Source organism: Lingula anatina, chromosome 4 (assembly GCF_051362555.1).
Source record: "Lingula anatina isolate TDL-2025a chromosome 4, LinAna3.0, whole genome shotgun sequence".
Lineage (NCBI taxonomy): Eukaryota > Metazoa > Brachiopoda > Lingulata > Lingulida > Lingulidae > Lingula > Lingula anatina.
The window spans coordinates 26,613,430-26,634,416 of record NC_141770.1 but is presented as its reverse complement, the minus strand read 5'-3'; the positions used below and the strand labels follow the sequence as shown (position 1 = coordinate 26,634,416).

The following is a 20,987-nucleotide window of genomic DNA, read 5'->3' as shown; positions in this document are numbered from 1 at the left end:
TGGATCCGGGTGGTACAAACAGGGGGATATAGCATCTCTTGCTGGGCCTACTGTGTAATGATATAACCTAGTTAGTTTTTCATCATCGGTCACTGTCATTTTATCCACCATTGAAGAGAAAAGTCTCATAAAAGGCCAATACTTTATGTGATCTCCATCAAACTTGATTAGATCTGCCGGTGGGAGACGCATAGACTCTATGCTGGCTTGTTGTTGTTGTTGTGATAATTTCAAAAGTTGGGCCAATGAAGACTCAGCTGCAGAAGCAGGTGATTCAGCTGCTATTCTCTTTTCACCTTGTGTGGTTTCTGGAAAAAGCGGCTTTACGTCGGTCTGCTCCTTAACTAATCTAAATTCCTCACGTAACCTTTCTTCTTGCTCTTTTATAAGACGCGAAAATTCTTGTTTATTTTGCTCCTGGCTATCACGTTGCTGTTTGATCTCCTTGAGAATCTGACTGAGCACAGAAGTCACATTTTCTTCAGCTTGCTGTTCAACAAGGGGCTCTGGTTTCTCCCTTACCCTGCCAATCCAAGACAAAGTTGAAGCTCTAAAATCCCTAACTTCATGTAGCACAGATGATAAATATCCTTCTGAGACATCAATGTCATCCTCGTCCTTCAGAGTTACATGGTAACGTTCATGGGCTTTAACAAACTTATTAACTGCTTGACTAAGTGCTTCGAGCCCTTCTTCTACCTCCTTTACTAAATTGCTACTCATAAATGAATTTATCTGATTTATGGTTCGTGTCACAACACCTTTAGCAGCCCCTCGTAGACGTTTTAAAGTCATTGGATCTTCGGTTACATCTTCTAAATCAGACATCTTTGTTGACTTGACTTGGTATTGACTTGGTACAAAATCAGCTTCTTCTTTCTTTAGGTCTGTTCCGTGATAGGCAAAAGTCTAAACTGCATGTAGCGTCCAATATCTTAACAAACGCAGGTTGTCTGTTTGAGCCTTTATTGATCCACTACAATAAGATACGTTCTGAAATAATAATAAATAAAGATACTTAACATCTATACTTCATGATCCTTTTCAATATGACTTACTTATATAATAACTGAATGTCACTGTTATTAAATCAATTTCTTTTATAAGTGCATTACAAAGTTAAGAAGAAACAAATTAATTCCAAAATTAAATGATAACATACATAAACTAGCTACTCACTAGACTTGTCTAGCCTCGACTTGTGAAACATGACAAAATACCGTAACCTTTGTCTGCTGACACTGTAATAAATATAAAACAACTTCATGAAATTATGTAGCTAGCTGAGATAAAAATACTCAATACCTAAGGAAAGAAAATAAACGTAAACTTACAGGCCTGACAAAGTTTGTTTGTTAACCACGCCTAATACATTCATGCATTATAACACGTGTTCTTAAAATGCCTTTACATTACTTGCAAACTTATATGCTAATTACGTAATGAGCTATAAAATAGGTCTAGTAACCAAGCAACATATATAAAATGAGTTTTAAGAAAGGACCGGGCAAATACATACTGTACTTATTTGTCTTTTTTCCTACTTCCTCTTCATACGTGCGAGTGTTGCGTCCTCCGTGAATCTGAACGTGTGCACCTCTCCCAACTTACGAATCTCCTTCTTCTAAAGATCATTTTCTCAACCAAATACATAGCAATTGCACCGAATGCAGTATGTGAGACTACGTGGTAATTACTTTCCCTTAAACACGGGATATAGAATTCTAGCCACTACATATATATATATATATATATATATATATATATCAAACTGGAAGATTAAAAGTTTGAATAGCATCTTCATTGGAATTATATTTACCTCAAGCTCTGCCAAGGGGGTTATATTTTCACCCCTGTTTGTCTGTCTGTCATCCACATAACACAAAAAGTTATGGACCAATTTTGCAGAAATTTTCAGGAACTGTCGGAAGTGGGCCAAAGAGGACAATGATTAATTTTTGGTGGTGGTCCGGATCAATAATCAATCAATTATCAATAATAATCAACAATTGCTGCCTTGGCAGAGGTCTGCACTCTCAAAGTGCTTTTCTAGTTTTGTTGTTTTCCTTTATAATTTTTTCTCAAACACTTGCATTTGTGACTTTTAACTCTCATCTGCCTGGGGCTCTGCACATTTTCTGTATTTCTACATAAGCAGTTGTATTGTTTTTTATGTCTTTAAACATTATGTAATATTATTTTATGCACTGTCATCATTTTTCAGATATTGAGACTTTCATAATGTGAATTTGAACTCTCATGGTCCTGAAACTGTAATCTTATTGAAGGGGTGGATTGATACCATCTTCTGGGTCTTCCGGAAGACAGTCAGGTTATTAAGTTTATAGTGACTGGTATCTATTTTTTTATGTTGGAAGACCATCAAAATGGAGGATGGATCAACATAGATACTTTGTAATACTGTCAGAAAATATCTCTGGGTCTGCTCCTGTTATTGACCATGTTACCCGTTGTGCAAGATTAAAATTCAGTGTTGACTGACAGTGCTATTATAAGCATTATTTATTATTGCATCAAAATTGACAAAATGACCTTTTTTGCATCTTTATTTTCTGTTTTTTGTCTGTACATTTGACAGCTTTGCTGCCTTGTTAATTTAATGGTTTATTTATTTTATCTAGGTCAATAAGCTGATGATGAACAAGGATAGTGATGGGAACAAGAAGCAGATGTCCTTGTTTAAAAGTATGTTGACGGAGCCACAACTCTTCCTGTTTCCTGGAATCATCGAGAATAACAACGAAGCACAACAATCAAACTGTGTTCATGGACAGAGTTGAATATATCTGTCTGCCATTTGATGTGGCACCGCAATCCTGTTAAAGCAGGATTTTCTGAAACCTTTGTTTCTGTTTCACCTATCAGAGCAGGGCTTTTAAAAAGCCTGTTTTTTTTTCTTCCTATCAGGGCAGGACTTTCATAAAGCTGTTTTTTTCTTCCTATCATAGAAGGGCTTTCAAAAAGCTGTTTCTTTTCTTTTCTTTTTTTTTTTTTTTTACAGTTGACAAACCTGAAATATTTTGTATAACATTGGTCTTGAGATGTATCTTAGTTTTATAAGAGCCACTGGACAAAATTTTGTTTGAATGTGACTGTATTCTTACATACTGTATGATAGATATGTTTTAAGAGCAGATAGTAATAGCTTTGCTGAAAATATTAAATCTTTGATATCAATAAATGCAAGCTTGAAAGATTTAAAATGAAAATATTTAGCCCTCTAATGGTCAGAAGGCTCGAAAGTGCTCCTTTGTAAATTGAGTTACTTTTAAAAAATGGCATCATTTCAGTGTCACTCTGCAGAATTAATAGGATTCCAACTTTTATTACCAAGAAAGGGTTAAACCTCTTTCCTTAAGGAAAATTGTACTAATATATATATGGTAAAATTAAGATATATTAAATGTATCTCTGTGTGTGTTTGTGTATGTAATTAATATGATTTGAAGACAAAGCAATGTTCTAAAATGTATTCATGAGTCTTAAGCAGTTCATAATGTATGTATATCTGAATGCATATATTGAAATTTCTTTCTAATACTTTGCAAAAAAAGTTGTATCTCTCTGTTACAGTGTCCTTATTATGCTGTGATTTACAAATGTTTAACTTGGAGTCACTGTGATTCATATAAATATGTATTAGGGAGATTGGAATACAAAGTGATATTTGTTATACTTATTCATAATTCTTAAGAGTAACATTTTATATGAAATTGTGTGTATCCTAATGTACATATTAAATAATCTTTCAAATGCTTAACTTTACAGAAGAAACTTTGACTGAGTAAATAGTTTTCATTACATTTATACACGTTAAAAATTCTATAAGAGTTACTGGCAGATTTCTAGTGATGTTCCTTAGAGAACTGAACTGAACATAGAAATTTTTTTGACAATTGACGAGATGGTTAATGAGCACAACCAACCCTGATTTTTAAAAAGTTACATTTTATTATTAGCTCCATTTTTTTCACGTGTTTAAAGCTTGAACATTTTGTATAATGTTAACATAACTATTTTATATGCCTCTTTAATGACTGTTTTTTCATTCCATGTTAGGGGGCACTATAATTTATAGCATTTAATTGAAAATCACTTGGAATATGTGCTAATATTACACAAAGTGTGCCACTGAAGTGGCTCAGAGAAACGCTTTCTGTGGAACATGGTCTTGAACTGATCAGGGAAAGTTTTAATGTAGCAAAAATACTGTTTGCTCTCCAAAATTAAGTATTTAAAATATGATATTTTTGTTACTATTAGCTGCCATTTAAAAATGGTTTATACTTGTTGTTGTAGTTGTTTTTATGAAGCAATTGTGAAAGAAATTAAGTTACATGTACATGTATACGTAACATTTGCAGCATACAGATACTGTACCTGAACATGCACCAGTGTTAGCAGCAGAATGTGCAGAATGAAAATTATGTGCCATATAGATTTGATGCAAATTTTTGGGTGATGAAATCTAACATAACATTATGACGGATTAAAATGAGTTTGAATTTGAACAGCATATTGTGTCTTTACCTTTTCCAGATTATCTTTCTCCTCCCTCACCCACACACCGCAAGCCCCGTAAAAACCACACTCAAAAACCCTAAAAGTTAATAGACGTAATTGTCTGTTTTTAATTTTTGCTGACTATTAGCCTGCCTGTGAACAAAATTCACATTTGAACAATTTCATTTGTCGATTTAATTTTTTTTCTAAAAACTGGTGTGCACTGCACTTCAGGGCTTATCTTGAAGTACTAGTCTTTCGCCACCTGTTGGTTTGACCTACTTTCGGACAGCCATGTCTATCATGTAGTACCCCCGGCACTGATGGAAATTTCCTAACGGAAAGAAAACATTTTATTAGTGCTTTAGAACGCAAAGCGTTGTCTGGGAAATGCAGCACTAAGGGTAAGTGATTAAGAAGCGCAAAACGTTGCCCTAAGAGTCAAAACTGAAGAAGATTTCAAGTGTATAACAAGAACGCGTAAACAAAATTTGCTTCGATTCGGACGCATAAAACAATGTGATATATGGTACACATTAGTGTTCTGGCGCACATATGGGTATGATGGGATAGTAATTGTTTCTACACCGGCGTTGTGTTTGGAAATGTTACTAAAATAGTAATGCAAAAAAGCTTATCGATGGCATCTGTAGTGAGGCATCGTTGGTTCTGGTAACGCCTAAATCTACGAACGCATTGCATAACCCCCCCCCCCCCTTTAAATTTTTTCATAATACTTACAAGCTCTTAGACCCAATGGGATAACAGCAAATTGATCAGGGAAATTTTTGTGTTCATCCACATTTTACTCCACCACCCACTTTTCTGTCCTCTAAAATCACAAATCGGTTAACAAATCTTTTAAAATATGCCCTTACTAGAAACTGTTTACCATAATGACAAAGCAAAACAAATCAAAACAAGATCATTTCACTTTTTTAAAAAACAAATTATGAACATATCACATATTCCATTGAACGAACAGTTTTGAATTGCAACATGAAGTGAACACTTAAAAATAGTTGGCTGCCTTAAAGATAGGATAACTCAGATGTACTTGATACGAAATCAAGTCAGCTGAAGGTTCTTGATTTTCATTAGACATTTTTATACAAGTTCCTTAACAATAAACCATGTAGCGTGGAAGAGCAGTCTTCTGTGACCGATATCCCTTAATCATCCATGATATTACAATACAATAAATGAATTATACAAATCATTCCTAGGTAATTTTAGTGATAACCAGACCTATGATCTCTATTCAGTATACAGGCCCGTAGCCAGCAGTTTCAAAAGTTTTTTTTTTTCAATTGGACCTTTTACAATGAAACATCATGTACCTAGGTCCTACTATTGTAGTTAAAATATTACCCAGAGGAGACCTTTTCCCAGCAAAAGGAGGATTGTTTCGTGTGACAGTCACATTATCACAGACTGTTAAAGTGAAGCAATTCCCACAGAGTCTCACATGGTGATTTTGTACAGTATGTTAGGGAGTCCTTATATCAGAGAGTATTCAACTTGAGTGTGATGTCTGGTAAATAATACATTATATCTCTAGATCAAGAAAGTAATACCTATTTTTTCTTTTCTTTTTTTATAGGTTTTTTTTTTTTTAGATAATGATGTTTTTTATCTTTTACCTTATATTCCTTTTCTACAAATTTTTATCAAGAAATGTTTGACAATACAAATTTATTTTCTATTTCCTTAGAAATAGATTTTTTATTTCAATTTTTAAGAAAAACCATAAAATACTTTGGTATCAGTGCGTGGCTTCTAAAAAAAGAAAGAAATATGACTTGCAAAATCTTATCAGTTTGAAGGTAATCAGTCTGCTTGAGATTTATTATGGATGATAATATGTTACAGAAAGCTTGTAAGCATCTCCTGTCATTATTATATATGTATATATATATTTTTTTTCTTTGTGTATCATGGTTCTATTCATAAAGTTACGTATTTTCGTTGCCTTTGAAATACAATAATACCCACATAAAAGCAATGGTTTTAAAGCTAAAAAAAGTGTAAAACATGACTTGCAAATTTGTATTGTAATGGAAAGGCAAATTGTGAGTGATCAGCTTGAGTTGTCCCATTGAAAATAGGATAATAAGGGCAAACAAATATTTACTACTACACTGATTATTACGTCAGTTCATGATAGAGTACACTGTTGCCTATAAAGAAGACGGCTGTTATGGGAAGATACTGTACTGGACAGCAAGTTATTTGTGACTAACACATGGGAAAATTCATGAGTGGGTGATTCATACAGTTTGTGCCAATTTTTTAGTCTGCTAGCCCTCGTGGTCAAAGTAGCTTGGGATCAACTGGTTCAAAGTAGAAATAGTAGACCTGACATTATCTGGGGAAATTGAAAATTAGATTTTAAATGTGTGAAGGATCAATTTTTTTCTTATTTATTTATTTATTTATTTATTTATTTATTTATTTATTTATTTATTTATTTATTTATTTGTTTTGGTGGTTTGTTATTAAGGGAAAGGTACTTGAGCTTGTTCCATATTGTAGGTGTCTTCAATAAGCAGCCCTTCTAGAGTCTGGAGATATTTGTTCTTTTGTTTGCAGGAGGAAAAACAAAGTGAAAGTGTGCCCAAGTAAACTGTCTGGAGAATTGATAAGTGAGTGTGAAATATAGGAAGATCTCAAGTTGCTGACAACTACGTTAGTAAGTAACCGCATACAGTTGACTAGTATATTTGCAGTAGAAGTAGAGACAGCATGAGCAGTTTAAGTCTTAGGGACAGTTAGTAAGTAACAGCATGCAGTTGACTAGTATACTTGCAGTAGAAGTAGAAACAGCAAGAGCAGTTTAAGTCTTAGGGACAGTTAGTAAGTAACAGTATACAGTTGACTAGTATACTTGCAGTAGAAGTAGAGACAGCAGGAGCAGTTTAAGTCTTAGACCGCATTCACAACCAAAGTTGATCCGCAGAGTAACAGATCAAATATGGCCTACCCACTTGAAAGCTTATTGTGGCCCCATTCAGAATAGGGGACTAACTAGTCCTAGGGTCAAATATGGCTGACCCACTTGAATACTTGCCCACACTGACAGGATATCTGTTCATTGTCTATTAGTGGATTAGACGGCAATCTTTGTAGTGGGTCGCCATATTTGACCCTCCAACTAGTTAGTCCCCTGTTCTGAATGTGGCCTTTGTGGAGAATCTATTTTTTGTTTATAAGGAGAGAGCAAGCTTCCAAGTCTTCCATATTTGATCCTCAGATCAGTTATTCCATGGATCAACTTGTTCTGAATGAACCCTTAAACTAATTATCTCCATTATTTAGAGCAATAGACTCAAGTTTTATATTTTTTTCTATGTAAACCCAAAATATATGACGAATTTTAATGTAATTTAGAATGTTGAAAACCATGATACTTGTACTAATTGGACTCGAGTGAAATTTTTGAAAAAGATGCCCAAACACATCTAAGAGTAGTCCCTAATATTTATTTTCATTGCCAAAAATGCATATTTGCTTTATATTGCTACTGTAAATATGTAGACTGCTTATCATAAACCTTGTATAATTGAACATTATAATACATAATTTAAAAAAAACTTAACTAGTACTTTTAATCTTGTGTTCCAGCATTAAGTATATATCTGTGAAGCAAACCGAGGAGCATCATGGCTGCCAGTTTAAGATGTATGTCACGCCGTTGGAGGGGAGCATCGTGGAAGAGTAAGTATTAGCTTGAGGAATACTAAACTGACTACCTGTCATCTGGAGCCTGCCTCACCCAATGGCTGAAGTACTATGAAGTCCAGCTTTAGCACTTTTAGGAATTTAAACACGCTAAGTTCAGGAGAGAATCCATAGATATTTTCTGACAGTCTTCCAAATATTTGTTGACCCATCCTCCATTTTTGAAGATGGCCTGCATCTGCCCCTGAAGTGGCTTGTTTTGAAAGAATCTAAAAAGTTGATGTCTTCTTTTGAGTAAATTTTGATATAAGCGACATTAATATCTAATAATAGTTAAAGTGGTCTATTTAGGCATCTCAGCTGTATTTTGTGGGTCAGTGTTTTGGAAAGCTCTTTTAAAGTAGTGTTGCGAAGTGACCATTATATAGGTGGCTAACAGATTTTAGCAGTCAATGCCAGGTGCAAAATCTTAAGACATTTTGTGTGACAGGATTCAGCAGCTTTTTTAATGCACTTACTAGTAGTCAATTTGATGCCACTCTCACTGTTGCAAAGCATTTCTTACCAGCTATTATTAGTTTTTTTCTACTGGGGGAGTTAGTTGAAATTGGTGTTCAACCCAAACTTGATGTGGTACGCGCTTGTATAATTTTGTGTAAAAAAAAAAAAAAGAAAAATATAAAATGAATTGAAAATATTTAATTATGCATGGTTAGAGAAAAAATTCTAGGCCCAACCACCTGTTGGATGTGTGTGATATTTTTGTCCTATTTGAGCCAGAAATCAATTTCTTTTGGCAGTTTTCCAACCTCAAGCTACCCCAGAATATTGGTTGTAAGGCCACTCAGCCATTTTTTCAGACTTTTTTTTACAACCCAGAATTTTTTTATTTATTTATTTTTTCATGTGAGTTTTGAGTGAGGTATAAGGAATTGAATTGTTTTGTTAGCTGAAAGGTTGTGCTAAAATTGTAAAGAATTCTGATAGATACTGGATGATTTATCAGAAAACAGGCAACCAAAGAATTTTGAATGTTTAGACAGAGTCCTCATATTTATAACTTCCAGATTTCAAATAATTCAGCACACATAGCTGACATTAAAGCAGTTATGGACAAAGTAAATCCTTTTTTTTTTTTAATTATCAATTTTCTTTCAGGAAAAGTTTATTTTTATTGTATTCTTCTCTTATAGATGGTTACCAAATATATTTATTGGAAGTACAGAGTAGTTTCTCACCAGATGCAAGGGGTAAATTGTTCAGTAGTTAAAGTGTGACTGCTCCACTTCAGGCCTACTCAACTACCAGACTCAGCACCAAATGAGCCGGAATTCACGGGTAGATTGGACCACACTACCCGTTTTCAAGGAGTGCATCAGTACGCATTTCACTGTATCATACCCCGGAACAAATTTTGAGATGAGATGCACTACTTTCCAACCCCGCTGAGAATCATCACTATCACATCTCATTCTAGGCATGAGTGGCGTTACATCTGATACTTCAAAGAGCGTTCTGATAGAAACCTTGAAAACGGATAGTGTGGTCCGATCTAACCGCAAATTCAGGATCATTTGGTGCCGAGTCTGGTAGTTGGGTAGGCCTGCACTTGATCATGGTGTTAGGTTACACTGACATATTAAATGTTAATTGTGTTATATTTTTGTTCCATAATTTGGCATGCATGTAAGCATGTATGATGAGAGTGAGATATCAATTTAAAGAAATTGTTTATTGTGTTGCTGTTGATTTTTTATCCATCTCAGTTTTGCTTCACATATACCTTTCTTTTAAAACATGAAGCATGGCTTGAATTTCTTTATTTATTTCTTTATTTTACCAATAATAGCTTTAAAGAATACATGGCTTTAATTTTTGAAATGTTGCAATGCCATGATATTTGGAAAAAAAATGTTTTGAGGCTTCACTGAAAATTTTAAAGATACATATGATAATGTGTACATGATTCTTGAAGCATGCATGTACTAGTATGTATGTAGGTGATGGCTAGAAAAACTTTGCCAAATGAAATATGTACATTGTCTAACATTTTTTGTGAGTTACCCTTTTGGAAAAATTGTCATATGATTTTACATTTCTATTTTTCTGTTTTTCTGTGTGTTATGTTTTCATATAATTTATTTAGTATTAAAAATTCAAATCACTTTCAAAGGTTGGGGTTGCAAAATGGTATATTAGTTACACAGGTCTAGCAGGAATGGGGAATTGATCCCTTTAAGAGGATTCCCTCTTTTTTGATATTAAGAAAAGAAATAAAAATTGTTAGATTCTGTCTAAATGCCCCAAAATGGAGGCAAATAGTACAGTACAGTAGAGGTGTTAGTTTGGATAGAACATCCCTCCTTTTATTCTCTCCTCTCCTCTTATCCTAGAAATTATTAGACATGTTTCCAGCAGAGTTGAACTGTCTGTACTTGAGTCCCTCTCAGGTGGTGGTCTGATTACGATAAGTGCACCATTGTAGCCATTCTAATCCTTTGGTTCTCCAGTACTCTGCTGTTATAATCTACCAAACACTGTTTGTGCACAGTGGCCTCTGTTTGGGCTAATATATTGTAATCAGGCTGATTTCTGATTTGGATCAAATCAGAGTTAGTTCAACTCAAGTCAACAAGAAACACAATTTCTGCTCCCAGAACTGGTCTAGGTTTTATTAATATGTCAATAACACTTGTTGTAGTGAGATTCAGGGCTAGCACTGGTTGGTGTATTATTAGGCGTAAGGTTAACACACTTCATTACTTACTATAATAACTAGTGTATAAACACTTACGTGTATTCTGAACAAGACCGCATTCGGAACAGTGGACTAACTACAGCCAGGGTCAAATATGGCCGACCCACTTGAATTCTTCCCCATGGGGAATCTATTCAATGTCTTTTAACGGATTAGACGGCAAGCCTTTTAGTGAGTCATCATATTTTAGCCATGGACTAGTTAGTCCACTGTTCTGAATGTGGCCCAAGTTGATCCGTAGACTAAGTGATCTACAGATGAAATATGGCTGACCCACTTGAAAGCAATGCGACATAACTCCCCACCTCTCACACATGCTGTCCCTGCAGGAGCACAGCAATTTAATCTTAGCCCAGAGAGCTGTCTTTGGCCAAGGCATGCAGTGGTGAGGATGGCGAAGAATTCTTTTAAAAAATTATTGCATTGAGATGGCGATTTGTGTCATAGATCAACACCAAAATTTCATCACTTTCCATTGGTGATCTATCCTGAAAATTTTATCAAAATTAATCCTTAAATTCTTGAATAACTAAGGTTGGTGACAAACGGACAAATTAACAAATTGTGGTGAAAGCATAAATTAACCTCCTGGGCATAGGTAAAAGTACACCGAACAATTCCAAACTGATTTTCAGCCAATTGGACTTTTAGTACTCCAGGGTCTGAGAATCTTTTGTCCTAAAGCAGAAATGGTAGTCAGCAGCTGAACAAATTATTTACAAAGTCTTAGACAGCTAAATTCAGATAGCCATCTAAGCATAGTCAGCTTTCTGATATTGGTCTACTTGGAGCTTTTAAAGTATTAATGACTAGCGATCCATGTGTTTGACTGTGACATAGCAAAATGGACTTCTGTCACCTTTGAGTGTAATTACCTTTCAGGGCATTCACAGGTAGTTGAAGTGGCTTTAGTTATTAGTAGTTGAAAGAGGCAAACTGTATTATTATTTTTTTTATTTATTCTTTGAGAAACAACTCAGTACTAGTACTTACAAGGCTAAGTCTTGAAAGCCTTTTATATTTCACTTCTAAACTAGATTATTTTGTGAAATGGGCCCCAAAGTATGAAACACAATTCTGGCTCACAATGTGTGAAATACTTTAAATTATTGATCATTGATCTATACTAGTTTACATATCTGATTTGGTTAACAGTATCCACTCGTTGAACTGAAATGAATTTTATTTTTATGCGATTTGATACAGTCCAGTGTTTGATTATTTTGGAATTTTTGTACCTGGCTTGATGGTCCTTGCTCCTTCTCGTGAAAAAGTATACTATAAGTAGTTTGGTACATTACTAACATTTGATTATGGAGACTTGGTTATTTGTGGCTAATATAGTATATATATGTGTTCATGCTTAATTTCACTGACTGTTCAATTATGTACCCATAAATGACAGTTATATATTTGTATAGAGAGTAACAATTGAATGTTGTTTTTTTGTTGTTTTGTTAATGACATGTATTAGTTTGAGTTTGATCTTGGTAATTTGGTAACCATTCATAATTCATAATCTTTTTGTGAGATCAATACAAGTTAAAAATTTTAGTAAAAACTCCCAATTTGGACTACAAGGCAACAAATCAATGTGGTCCTTGATAGCCACCATATGCTACAAAATTAAAATAATAAATGAGAATATAAAACTAAATAGTCATAAATTGAAAACAAAGAGTGTAACTTGAAAAGAATTTCAGCCCTTGAACTTATATTTATTATAATTATATCATTATTTTTTCAGTACACACGTTATTCGCACGTGGCCAGCCGACACACAATCGCCTCTTTAAAGTCGCGTCAGCTTCGACATCTGTCAAACATCACGACATTGAGCAAGCTCACTACCAGGTGCAAACAGAGAAACCACTGAAGGCGTTTAGGAAGAGGAAGGCATCCTTGGTGATATTCGACAAGGATGGAACGATGATATGTTTTCATGCAATGTGGGGGCCGTGGGCAAGAATTGTGGCTAAAAAGTAAGTTTTAAGATGCACTGAGAGCATCACGGTGATTTTCAGAGGTTGCTGTAATGGAAAGCTTTGTGGTCGGCATGCCTCTGCAATTTCCAGTAACACCCTGAGTTTCAGAGAGCAAGAAAATTTGATTCATGTAAGCAGTTTTGAAAGTTTGAAAGTACATTTGCAAACTTTAAATAACACAACTTCCTTTTTTAAAGAGGTGAGATTTGCCTTTTGTCTTTAGGTCAAAATTACCTCCCAAGATTGAATTATGTTAAAACATTGCAAAAAGTACACTTAGCATCTAATTAAACTTCAGAATTGAAGAAGGCTCTGGCCTGAAAATAGCAGACAAAGTGTATGAAGTGTTTGGCTACTGCAACCAGAAGAACATCGTAGAGCCAGGAGTGCTGGCGGAGGGTACGTCAGCCATGGTAAAACAAAGGCTTCAGAATTTACTGGTGTCTGAAGGGATAGACAAGGAGAGGGCAGTCCAGATTGTCAAGGACAGCTACGTTGAGGCTGACCACACGAGTAAAGAGTCATTACGACCTCTCGATGACTTGCATACCCTCTTTAGGGTGCTCAAAGAGCACGATATGAAGATCGCAATATGCACATCAGACTCGAGGTACGGAACGCTTCAGTCATTGGAAAGTTTGGGACTCTTATCGCAGATAGACAGACTGGTTTGCGGGGATGATATAGATAATATCCCCAAACCAGCTCAGTATAATGCAAATATGATCTGCAGTGAGTTGAATGTGGACCCCTCAGAGGCGATCATGGTTGGAGATTCTCTTGCTGATGTTGGCATGGGACGTCTGGCTAACCTGGGCGGAAGTATAGGGGTCAGCACAGGTAAACCTGATAAAGATGAGATCAAAGCTTTTGTCTGTAGATATTTTGTCAATGACTGAAAAAGTTTACTCTGTCTAAAGACATTTTTGAAAATATTTAGAAAAGAGGGATTACTGACAAAATTTTTATTGCTACTTCTAATTATAAGATGGCTTCTGCAGTCTGTAAGAAATTTAGTTTTAGGATCACAGCACAGATAAAGCAGGGGCTGGTACATTTCTCTGTAAAACATTAGGAGGAAAATTTAAATCTACTATGAACCAAAATAAGTAACTCTTTGTGATACTGTTGGTGATATATAATTATATTATGACATGAAAAATAAGGCTAACTATTCAGACAATACTTAATTTTTCTATGAATGAATCTTTAAAAAAAAAATGCACCAAGTTTAGTTCTAAAAACTTGACCAATTTTTAGAAATTTGGTAGACTTCTATAAACCCTGTTTAAACAATCAGGCAGTTAGCAATGCCCCATATGTCTCCCCTATCTCTCCCTGCCCAGGTGTGACCCCCAGGGAGGAGCTGGAGCCCCACGCTGATGTGGTGGTGGACCGCCTGATGGACATTGTCCCCCTCATTTTACCAGCTGAGGTCCACAAAAACTACTCCCTGGTGGCTGAAGATGGACAGGTGCGCTATCCACCTCAGGTAGGTGCTATATTTGTTATCGTTATTATTATTATATACACATAGTGACCACCAGTTCTGCTACAAACTTTGAAAGATACATGCAGTGTGTCTGGTCTCACTTCTTCACTCTGATATGTGTAATGTATTCATTAAAGTAACTTCCCTTGACCCTTACTTTTTACACAAAATAACCATTGACAAAAAAAAAAAAAAAAAAAAAAAAAAATTGAGACGACTTTGAGCCAAGGTAAATCACCAACTGAAGGTAAATTGGCAGTAGTGCAATAGATGGATATGACTTTGAACAAGAAATGGATTCGAATTGGTGCTGTTTTAGACCAACAGTTCCTTGTAAGTAGTTGTTTACTTCATTTGTTGTGGGGCCAGTTTCACAAATTTAAGGAACTTGGCCAAGAAATGGTTTAAACTTTTAGATCAAAATACGAGTTGTACATTTCCAACACAGCATAAGATTGTCCAGTCTATTTGAGAAATGATAATTTCTTGAGATACTAGTATGCGTGCCTAAAATTTATTTATATTATAAGTTGCCCTTATTCTGTCCACAGACTGGAGCTGACCAGAGAGGAGCGGTCAAGCCCAGGCGGTCAGTGGCTATCAGACCTGGTAAGAAGGCCACACTGGTCATCTTTGATAAAGATGGCTCCTTGGTGTACTTCAATAGTTACTGGCCAGAGTGGATCAAGAAACTGAAACAGAGGTTAGTATGGACTTAGCTATGGTACAATATAAATCTTAACTCAGATTTTTTTTTTTTTTCTGAATTTAGATCTATTAAGAATTCCCTTCAACAATGGCCTGATCCTTCAAATAATGACCCGAACCTTAAAATAATGTATTCATTCATTGTATTTTACCCAGAATGGAGGTCAACAGTGACCTGAACCTTGAAATAATGATGTCCTCATTGTATTTTACCAATACTGGGGGTCAACAGCGACCTGAACCTTAACATAATGCTGTCCTCATTGTATTTTACCCAGACTGAACCTTAAAATAATGATGTCTTAATTGTATTTTTACCCAGACTGGAGGTCAACAGTGGCCTGAACCTTAAAATAATGATGTCCTCATTGTATTTTACCCAGACTGGAGGTCAACAGTGATCTGAACCTTAAAATAATGATGTCTTAATTGTATTTTTACCCAGACTGGAGGTCAACAGTGGCCTGAACCTTGGAGACAAGGTGTACTCCATGTTGGGGTTTTCCACAGAGAGCGGCAAGTTTGGTCCTGGACTATGGGCGGAGGCCACCCACTCAGAGATGTGCCATCGATTAGAAGATATTCTCTGTGATCAGGGCATGTACAGATACAGGTGTGTGTGTAAATTTTTCAAATTTTTTTATCTAATTACTGGAGAGGCTGAAGAAGATGTCAAACTTTTGTTGATGTATAAGTCTACAAATGCAGGGAGTGAAATAATCACTACATATATAGGTTTGTCTGTATAAATTATTAAAATTGAATTTAATTCAGTTATGGGACAAATCTGATTTTATTTTACTGTCAAGTATTTTAAAATGGAAATGGTTTTTTTGTCATTTTGAGAGACTGTTTTTGATGTAGGATAGAAAGTTGAGATATGCAATATTATTTTACATTATATATTTTGTTGTAGCTATCATTTTAGAATAATCAGATGTTAAGCAAGCAATTTATAAATTACCACCTAATCTAAAATTTAATCTTGATGGTACCAGGGCCAAGCAAGTGATAGAGCAGAGCTACAATGAATGCAGCGACTCCAGCCACTATGAGAGTGCAAAACCCGTGGGGAACCTTGTAGCCATGTTTAAGACCCTGAAAGAATATGGCGTCAAAATAGCCATTTGTACCTCCAATCCTAGAGATGTCACGCTGAATATCTTCAAAGAACTTGGCATCATGCCTTACGTGGACACCATGGTGTGCGGTGACGACCGCGACGGTCTCTTCAAACCATCCCCCGATGCTGTTAGGAAGATTTGCGAGTGCCTTGATGTTGATCCATCAGAGACTTTTGTGGTTGGGGACACCATGTCTGATATTGGCATGGGCAAGATGGCGAATGTGGCCAAAACAGTGGGGGTGTTGACAGGAGTGAGTAGTGCGGAAGATCTCGAGTCACATGCTGATCATGTGGTTCCTAGTATCAGGGAGGTCTTGGGGCTGTTGTTGCCGGAGGATCATCGCCAAATCCTGGAGCAGCATGAAGCAGAGCTGGACCAATCAGAGGTTAAAGATTCCTCTTCTGTCAAAGGCTCTGGCAAAGTAGGCATAACAAATCAGCAGAAGCGAGGGTTTTTGACTTCATCAGGGAATCCTGTCTCTTCATCACAACGCCAGTACTCTACCTCTGTCTCCTCAGGTGCTGACACCTACGACTACGTAATTGTTGGCGCAGGATCCGCAGGGTGTGTGTTGGCCAATCGGCTGTCAGCGGACCCAAACAACAGAGTCCTGGTCCTGGAGGCAGGGCCGGAGGATAAGTGGTGGAACTGGAAAATCCACATGCCTGCAGCCTTGATGTACAACCTGTGTGATGACAAATATAACTGGTACTACCATACCGTTCCTCAAAAGCACATGAACGACCGCGTCATGTACTGGCCTCGTGGTCGTGTTTGGGGAGGCTCCTCTGCCCTCAACGCCATGGTCTACATTCGTGGACATGCATATGATTACGACAGGTGGGAGAAAGAGGGTGCCGCTGGTTGGTCCTATGCTGACTGTTTGCCTTATTTTCGTAAGGCGCAGACGCATGATGATTGCGGGGCTGATGAGTACAGAGGAGGTGACGGACCTCTGCATGTGTCACACGGGAAGACTAACAACCCTTTGTTCAAGGCTTTTGTGGATGCTGGTAATTATATAATTAACGTACTTGATCACCAACACAGCGCCGTTATTGAGGCATCAGTAGTGATTTGAAGCTTTTTCATTGTCATGTCCATCATCATTGCTGTCTTCTTTATCTGAGATAAAATTCTTATCATTATCTTTGTTTTCCCTCCTCTTTTCCATCTTATATTAATCTGAATATTATTATTATTATTATTATTATTATATTCCAGCTCTACAAGCAGGCTACCCCTACACTCCAGATATGAATGGCTACCAGCAGGAAGGCTTTGGCCCCATGGACATGACCATACATAATGGCAAACGCTGGAGTGCCTCCCAGGGCTACCTACGTCCAGCCCTAGACCGCAGTAATCTGTCCGTCCAGTCACTGGCCATGACTCACCGCGTGCTGTTTCAAGGGAACAGAGCTGTTGGTGTGGAATACAAGCAGAAGAGAGGGGCAGAGGTGAGAAGGATTTCATGGTTTTATGGTTTTTTTTTTTTTTTTTTTTTTGCAGAATTAAAAAAAACATTTTCAGATATTTAAGAAATTTTATTTCTCACATCAGTTCTTACCAATTTTGATTTAAATAGTTAAGATTAAGTGTGGAATCTTACATTTTCATTTTAACATTATTATTTTTACTATTTTTAACTGTTGTTGATGTCAGTTAACCCCAAGATCTTCAACGGTATGGTCAGGCTTGCCTCATGTGGAAGACATCTTGTTGCTCTTTATACCACTGTTTTGTGGGACTGAAAGATGTGATACACACATTCTTCTTTTTCTTCTTCTTCTTATTATTATTACAAATGAATATTAATGTCCTCCTAGTTGAAGCATGTAAGAGCAGAGAAGGAAGTCATTCTGTCTGGTGGAGCTATCAACTCTCCTCAGCTACTGATGTTGTCTGGTGTGGGTGACGCTGACGACCTGAAAAAGTTGGACATACCTGTGGTACAGCACCTGCCTGGAGTGGGACAGAACTTACAGGTAAGTATTAAACCTATAGTTATATACCTGTGGTACAGCATCTGCCTGGGGTGGGGCAGAACTTACAGGTAAGTATTAAACCTATAGTAATATACCTGTGTATAGTACTGTTTATAATGCATGCGGAATCAAACTTGTGTTAAAAGTATTAAACAGTAGAAGAAATTGGCACTTAAAACCACTAGACAGTTGGTTTGGCAACTTTTCACACATTTCAGGAGACCAATAAGGTATGTATTTTTGTCTTTAAATGATGAATATTAATCCATTTTAAGATACATTCTAAATGGCAAGGTTAATTTTTAAGATCATTCAAGATGGAAAATAAAAATATTTTCAGAATTTCAGTTAACAACCTTTTAGATGTAACTTGGTCATATATATGGATGTTGGGCTGGGGTCAATTGCATGCTATGGAACACCTGTTAATAAATATAATTATTTTTCCATTTCAGGACCACCTGGAGGTATACTTTCAGCAGGAGTGCACCCAGCCCATCACCCTGTACAGTGCCCAGTGGAAGTTCCCACACAATATGATCCGTATAGGTCTCCAGTGGTTCTTGACCCAGAAAGGCTGGGGAGCCTCAGCCCACCTGGAGACTGGGGGTTTCATACGGACGAGACCAGGCCTTGAGCATCCCAATATACAGTTCCACTTCCTCCCATCTACCGTCAACGACCACGGGCGCAAGATGGGCGACCGCCATGCTTTTCAGTGTCACATGGGTACCATGAGGTCTCCGAGTCGCGGGTATTTGAAGCTGAAATCGGCCAACCCCTATGATCACCCCATTCTTGACCCCAATTACATGTCCACTGAGGAAGACTGGGTGGATTTCAGGGCTGCAGTTCGTCTGACCAGAGAGATATTTGCGCAGAAAGCCTTTGACGAGTTTAGAGGGCCTGAGTTGTTGCCTGGTTCCCAAGTTACCACGGATGAGCAAATTGATACCTACATTAAGAATTATGGTGACAGTGCCTATCACCCATCATGCACCTGCAAAATGGGTGCCGAGGATGACAAAATGGCAGTGGTGAACAACAAGGCGCAGGTGTTTGGCATCAAGAATCTTCGCGTGGTGGATGCCTCCATCATGCCGAGCGTGGTCAGTGGAAATCTGAATGCGCCGACCATCATGACAGCAGAGAAGTGTGCCGATATCATTTTAGGCAATCCTCCTCTTCCACGATCTACGGCAAAAGTATGGAGACCGAAATCTTTGGATACTCAAAGGACAACTGAGGGAGTGGATGATTAGCTTGTCTTCCTGCATCATGTTTTAGAGACCATGCGTAATTGATGTATTCGGTGATATTTATAAGTACCTAAGGATTGGAAATTCTTGGAGACTCATGATGGCATTGGTGATTAACTGTTCTCCCTGTACCATGTTTTAGTGATTTTTATTTATTTATTATTTGATTTTTTTTTATTTCTACAAGATCTCCATCAGTTAATTTGGGATGTATACGGGAAGAGAAAATTAACTGAAGATGTGTCCAGAAATATCTTCCCATGTTGTGATTTTTACTGCTAATATTTAGCAAAATTTTTGTTTAATAGTGTTAACTTTAATTTGTTCACATAATGGAAAGCATAATTTGAAAAAAATTGCTGCTAGTGGCTTTTGGACAGTGAATAGCATTTCACTTTCACTTAAAAGTTGTTATCATTATCAACATAGGGTTTCCTCTTACCAAAGAATGGTTTGTTTTTATATATTTTAAAGAATTCATTGCACTGTTTTCTGCGCAGCAGCCAATTGTCTCCTGGACTTTAATTTAACATGAGGGAAGATGATTTATCTCGTGTCGAGATTTATGATTTTTATCTTCAGAACAGTAGTTCACCTAGTCACGTTTTTGTTTTTTTGTTTTGCACTTTGAATCCGTGCATGTTTGGTTATTGGGACCATTTGGTTTTTGTTGTTACTGTATTTTGTTGTCACTGTATTTTGTTTTAGGTATGTTTTGTACACTGTTGAATAGCTTTTTCATTGTTTTGTGTAATAGCGATAAAAAAAAGTAAATCATTTCTTTGATGCCACCCTAACATCCATGGCTCACCTGATCAGTCTTACATGGTCAAGGATCATCCATAGTAAGTAGATAAAAAAAAAGACTCATTAAAAACATGTTTTAGATTGTAATCATCAGGTCAGCAATTTGTTTAAGTCCCAAGATGTTCCGTCTGTGAAGTGCAGTGCACAATGGACCTTTATGTGAAAAATTAAACCACAAAATTTCTGCAATTTTCCTTTAATCACTGAGGGAGACGTTAAACAAATAACTGAATCAATTTTCATGTTGTACATTTCTAAATTTTACCATCACTAGTAAAATTTACTCAATGTCCATTGTGAAAGAGACGGGGAGGGGGGGGGGTAGAAATTTAGAGCTTAAAAAGGTTTTTTAAAATAGACTAAGAATAAAAATTGCTGCAATTTTCAGGATTTTTCCATGTCTTTGATTATGTTTTTTAGTGTACCTGGACATATATAGTGTAATAAACAGCAAGTAATTCATGTTGTTAGAGGTGCTTTGTCATTAATATTGTCTTAAAATGCAAATGAACAGTAGTGTTGATATAATATTTTACATTGCTATTGACTAAAGAACCTACAAAGAACTTGCTCAGTTTTTGTTAAACCTCCAACACCTAGCTTTCTGAAATAAATTACATGTGAAACTTCCCATCTTTGCATTTTGTTCGGGTACAAT

At 36.5% G+C, this 20,987-nt stretch overlaps 2 protein-coding genes across 11 annotated transcripts in view; both read left to right on the top strand.

Annotated features, from left to right (window-relative positions):
- The window catches only part of LOC106178823 (uncharacterized), a 32,297-nt gene extending 27,765 nt beyond the window's left edge, over window positions 1-4,532 (top strand). For 3 of the 4 annotated variants that reach the window (XM_087011238.1, XM_087011236.1, XM_087011237.1), the window contains exon 21: window positions 2,643-4,532. In XM_087011238.1, coding sequence (XP_086867364.1) covers window positions 2,643-2,801 — 159 coding nt within the window. In that variant the 3' untranslated portion in view covers window positions 2,802-4,532. The remainder of the gene's footprint in view (window positions 1-2,642) is intronic. The other variant, XM_087011239.1, reaches the window with a different exon arrangement.
- A 241-nt stretch (window positions 4,533-4,773) lies between these two features.
- On the top strand, window positions 4,774-20,962 carry LOC106178838 (uncharacterized). Of its 7 annotated transcripts, none has more exons than XM_087011231.1 (13): window positions 4,774-4,928; window positions 7,117-7,169; window positions 8,149-8,241; window positions 9,399-9,455; window positions 12,711-12,945; window positions 13,247-13,788; window positions 14,295-14,440; window positions 14,992-15,143; window positions 15,594-15,761; window positions 16,147-17,288; window positions 17,500-17,735; window positions 18,105-18,263; window positions 18,719-20,962. In XM_087011231.1, exons 3-13 carry the CDS (start codon window positions 8,187-8,189, stop codon window positions 19,523-19,525), a joined length of 3,699 nt encoding a protein of 1,232 aa, XP_086867357.1. In that variant the 5' UTR covers window positions 4,774-4,928; window positions 7,117-7,169; window positions 8,149-8,186; the 3' UTR covers window positions 19,526-20,962. The 7 variants fall into 7 exon arrangements, with proteins under 7 accessions (XP_086867357.1, XP_086867355.1, XP_086867360.1 ...); XM_087011229.1 differs by having other exon boundaries at window positions 7,117-7,216; XM_087011230.1 differs by lacking the exon at window positions 4,774-4,928 and adding an exon at window positions 6,585-6,785 and having other exon boundaries at window positions 7,117-7,216.
- Window positions 20,963-20,987: the final 25 nt, after the last annotated feature.

What these genes read in the sequence shown, in the direction of transcription:
- LOC106178838 (XM_087011231.1), top strand. Translation starts at nt 8,187, where the DNA reads ATGGCTGCCAGTTTAAGATGTATGTCACGCCGTTGGAGGGGAGCATCG. An exon ending in GAGGGGAGCATCGTGGAAGA is followed by an intron (nt 8,242 to 9,398) that starts GTAAGTATTAGC and finishes CTTCTCTTATAG; the next exon opens with ATGGTTACCAAATATATTTA. An exon ending in GAGTGGGACAGAACTTACAG is followed by an intron (nt 18,264 to 18,718) that starts GTAAGTATTAAA and finishes TTTCCATTTCAG; the next exon opens with GACCACCTGGAGGTATACTT.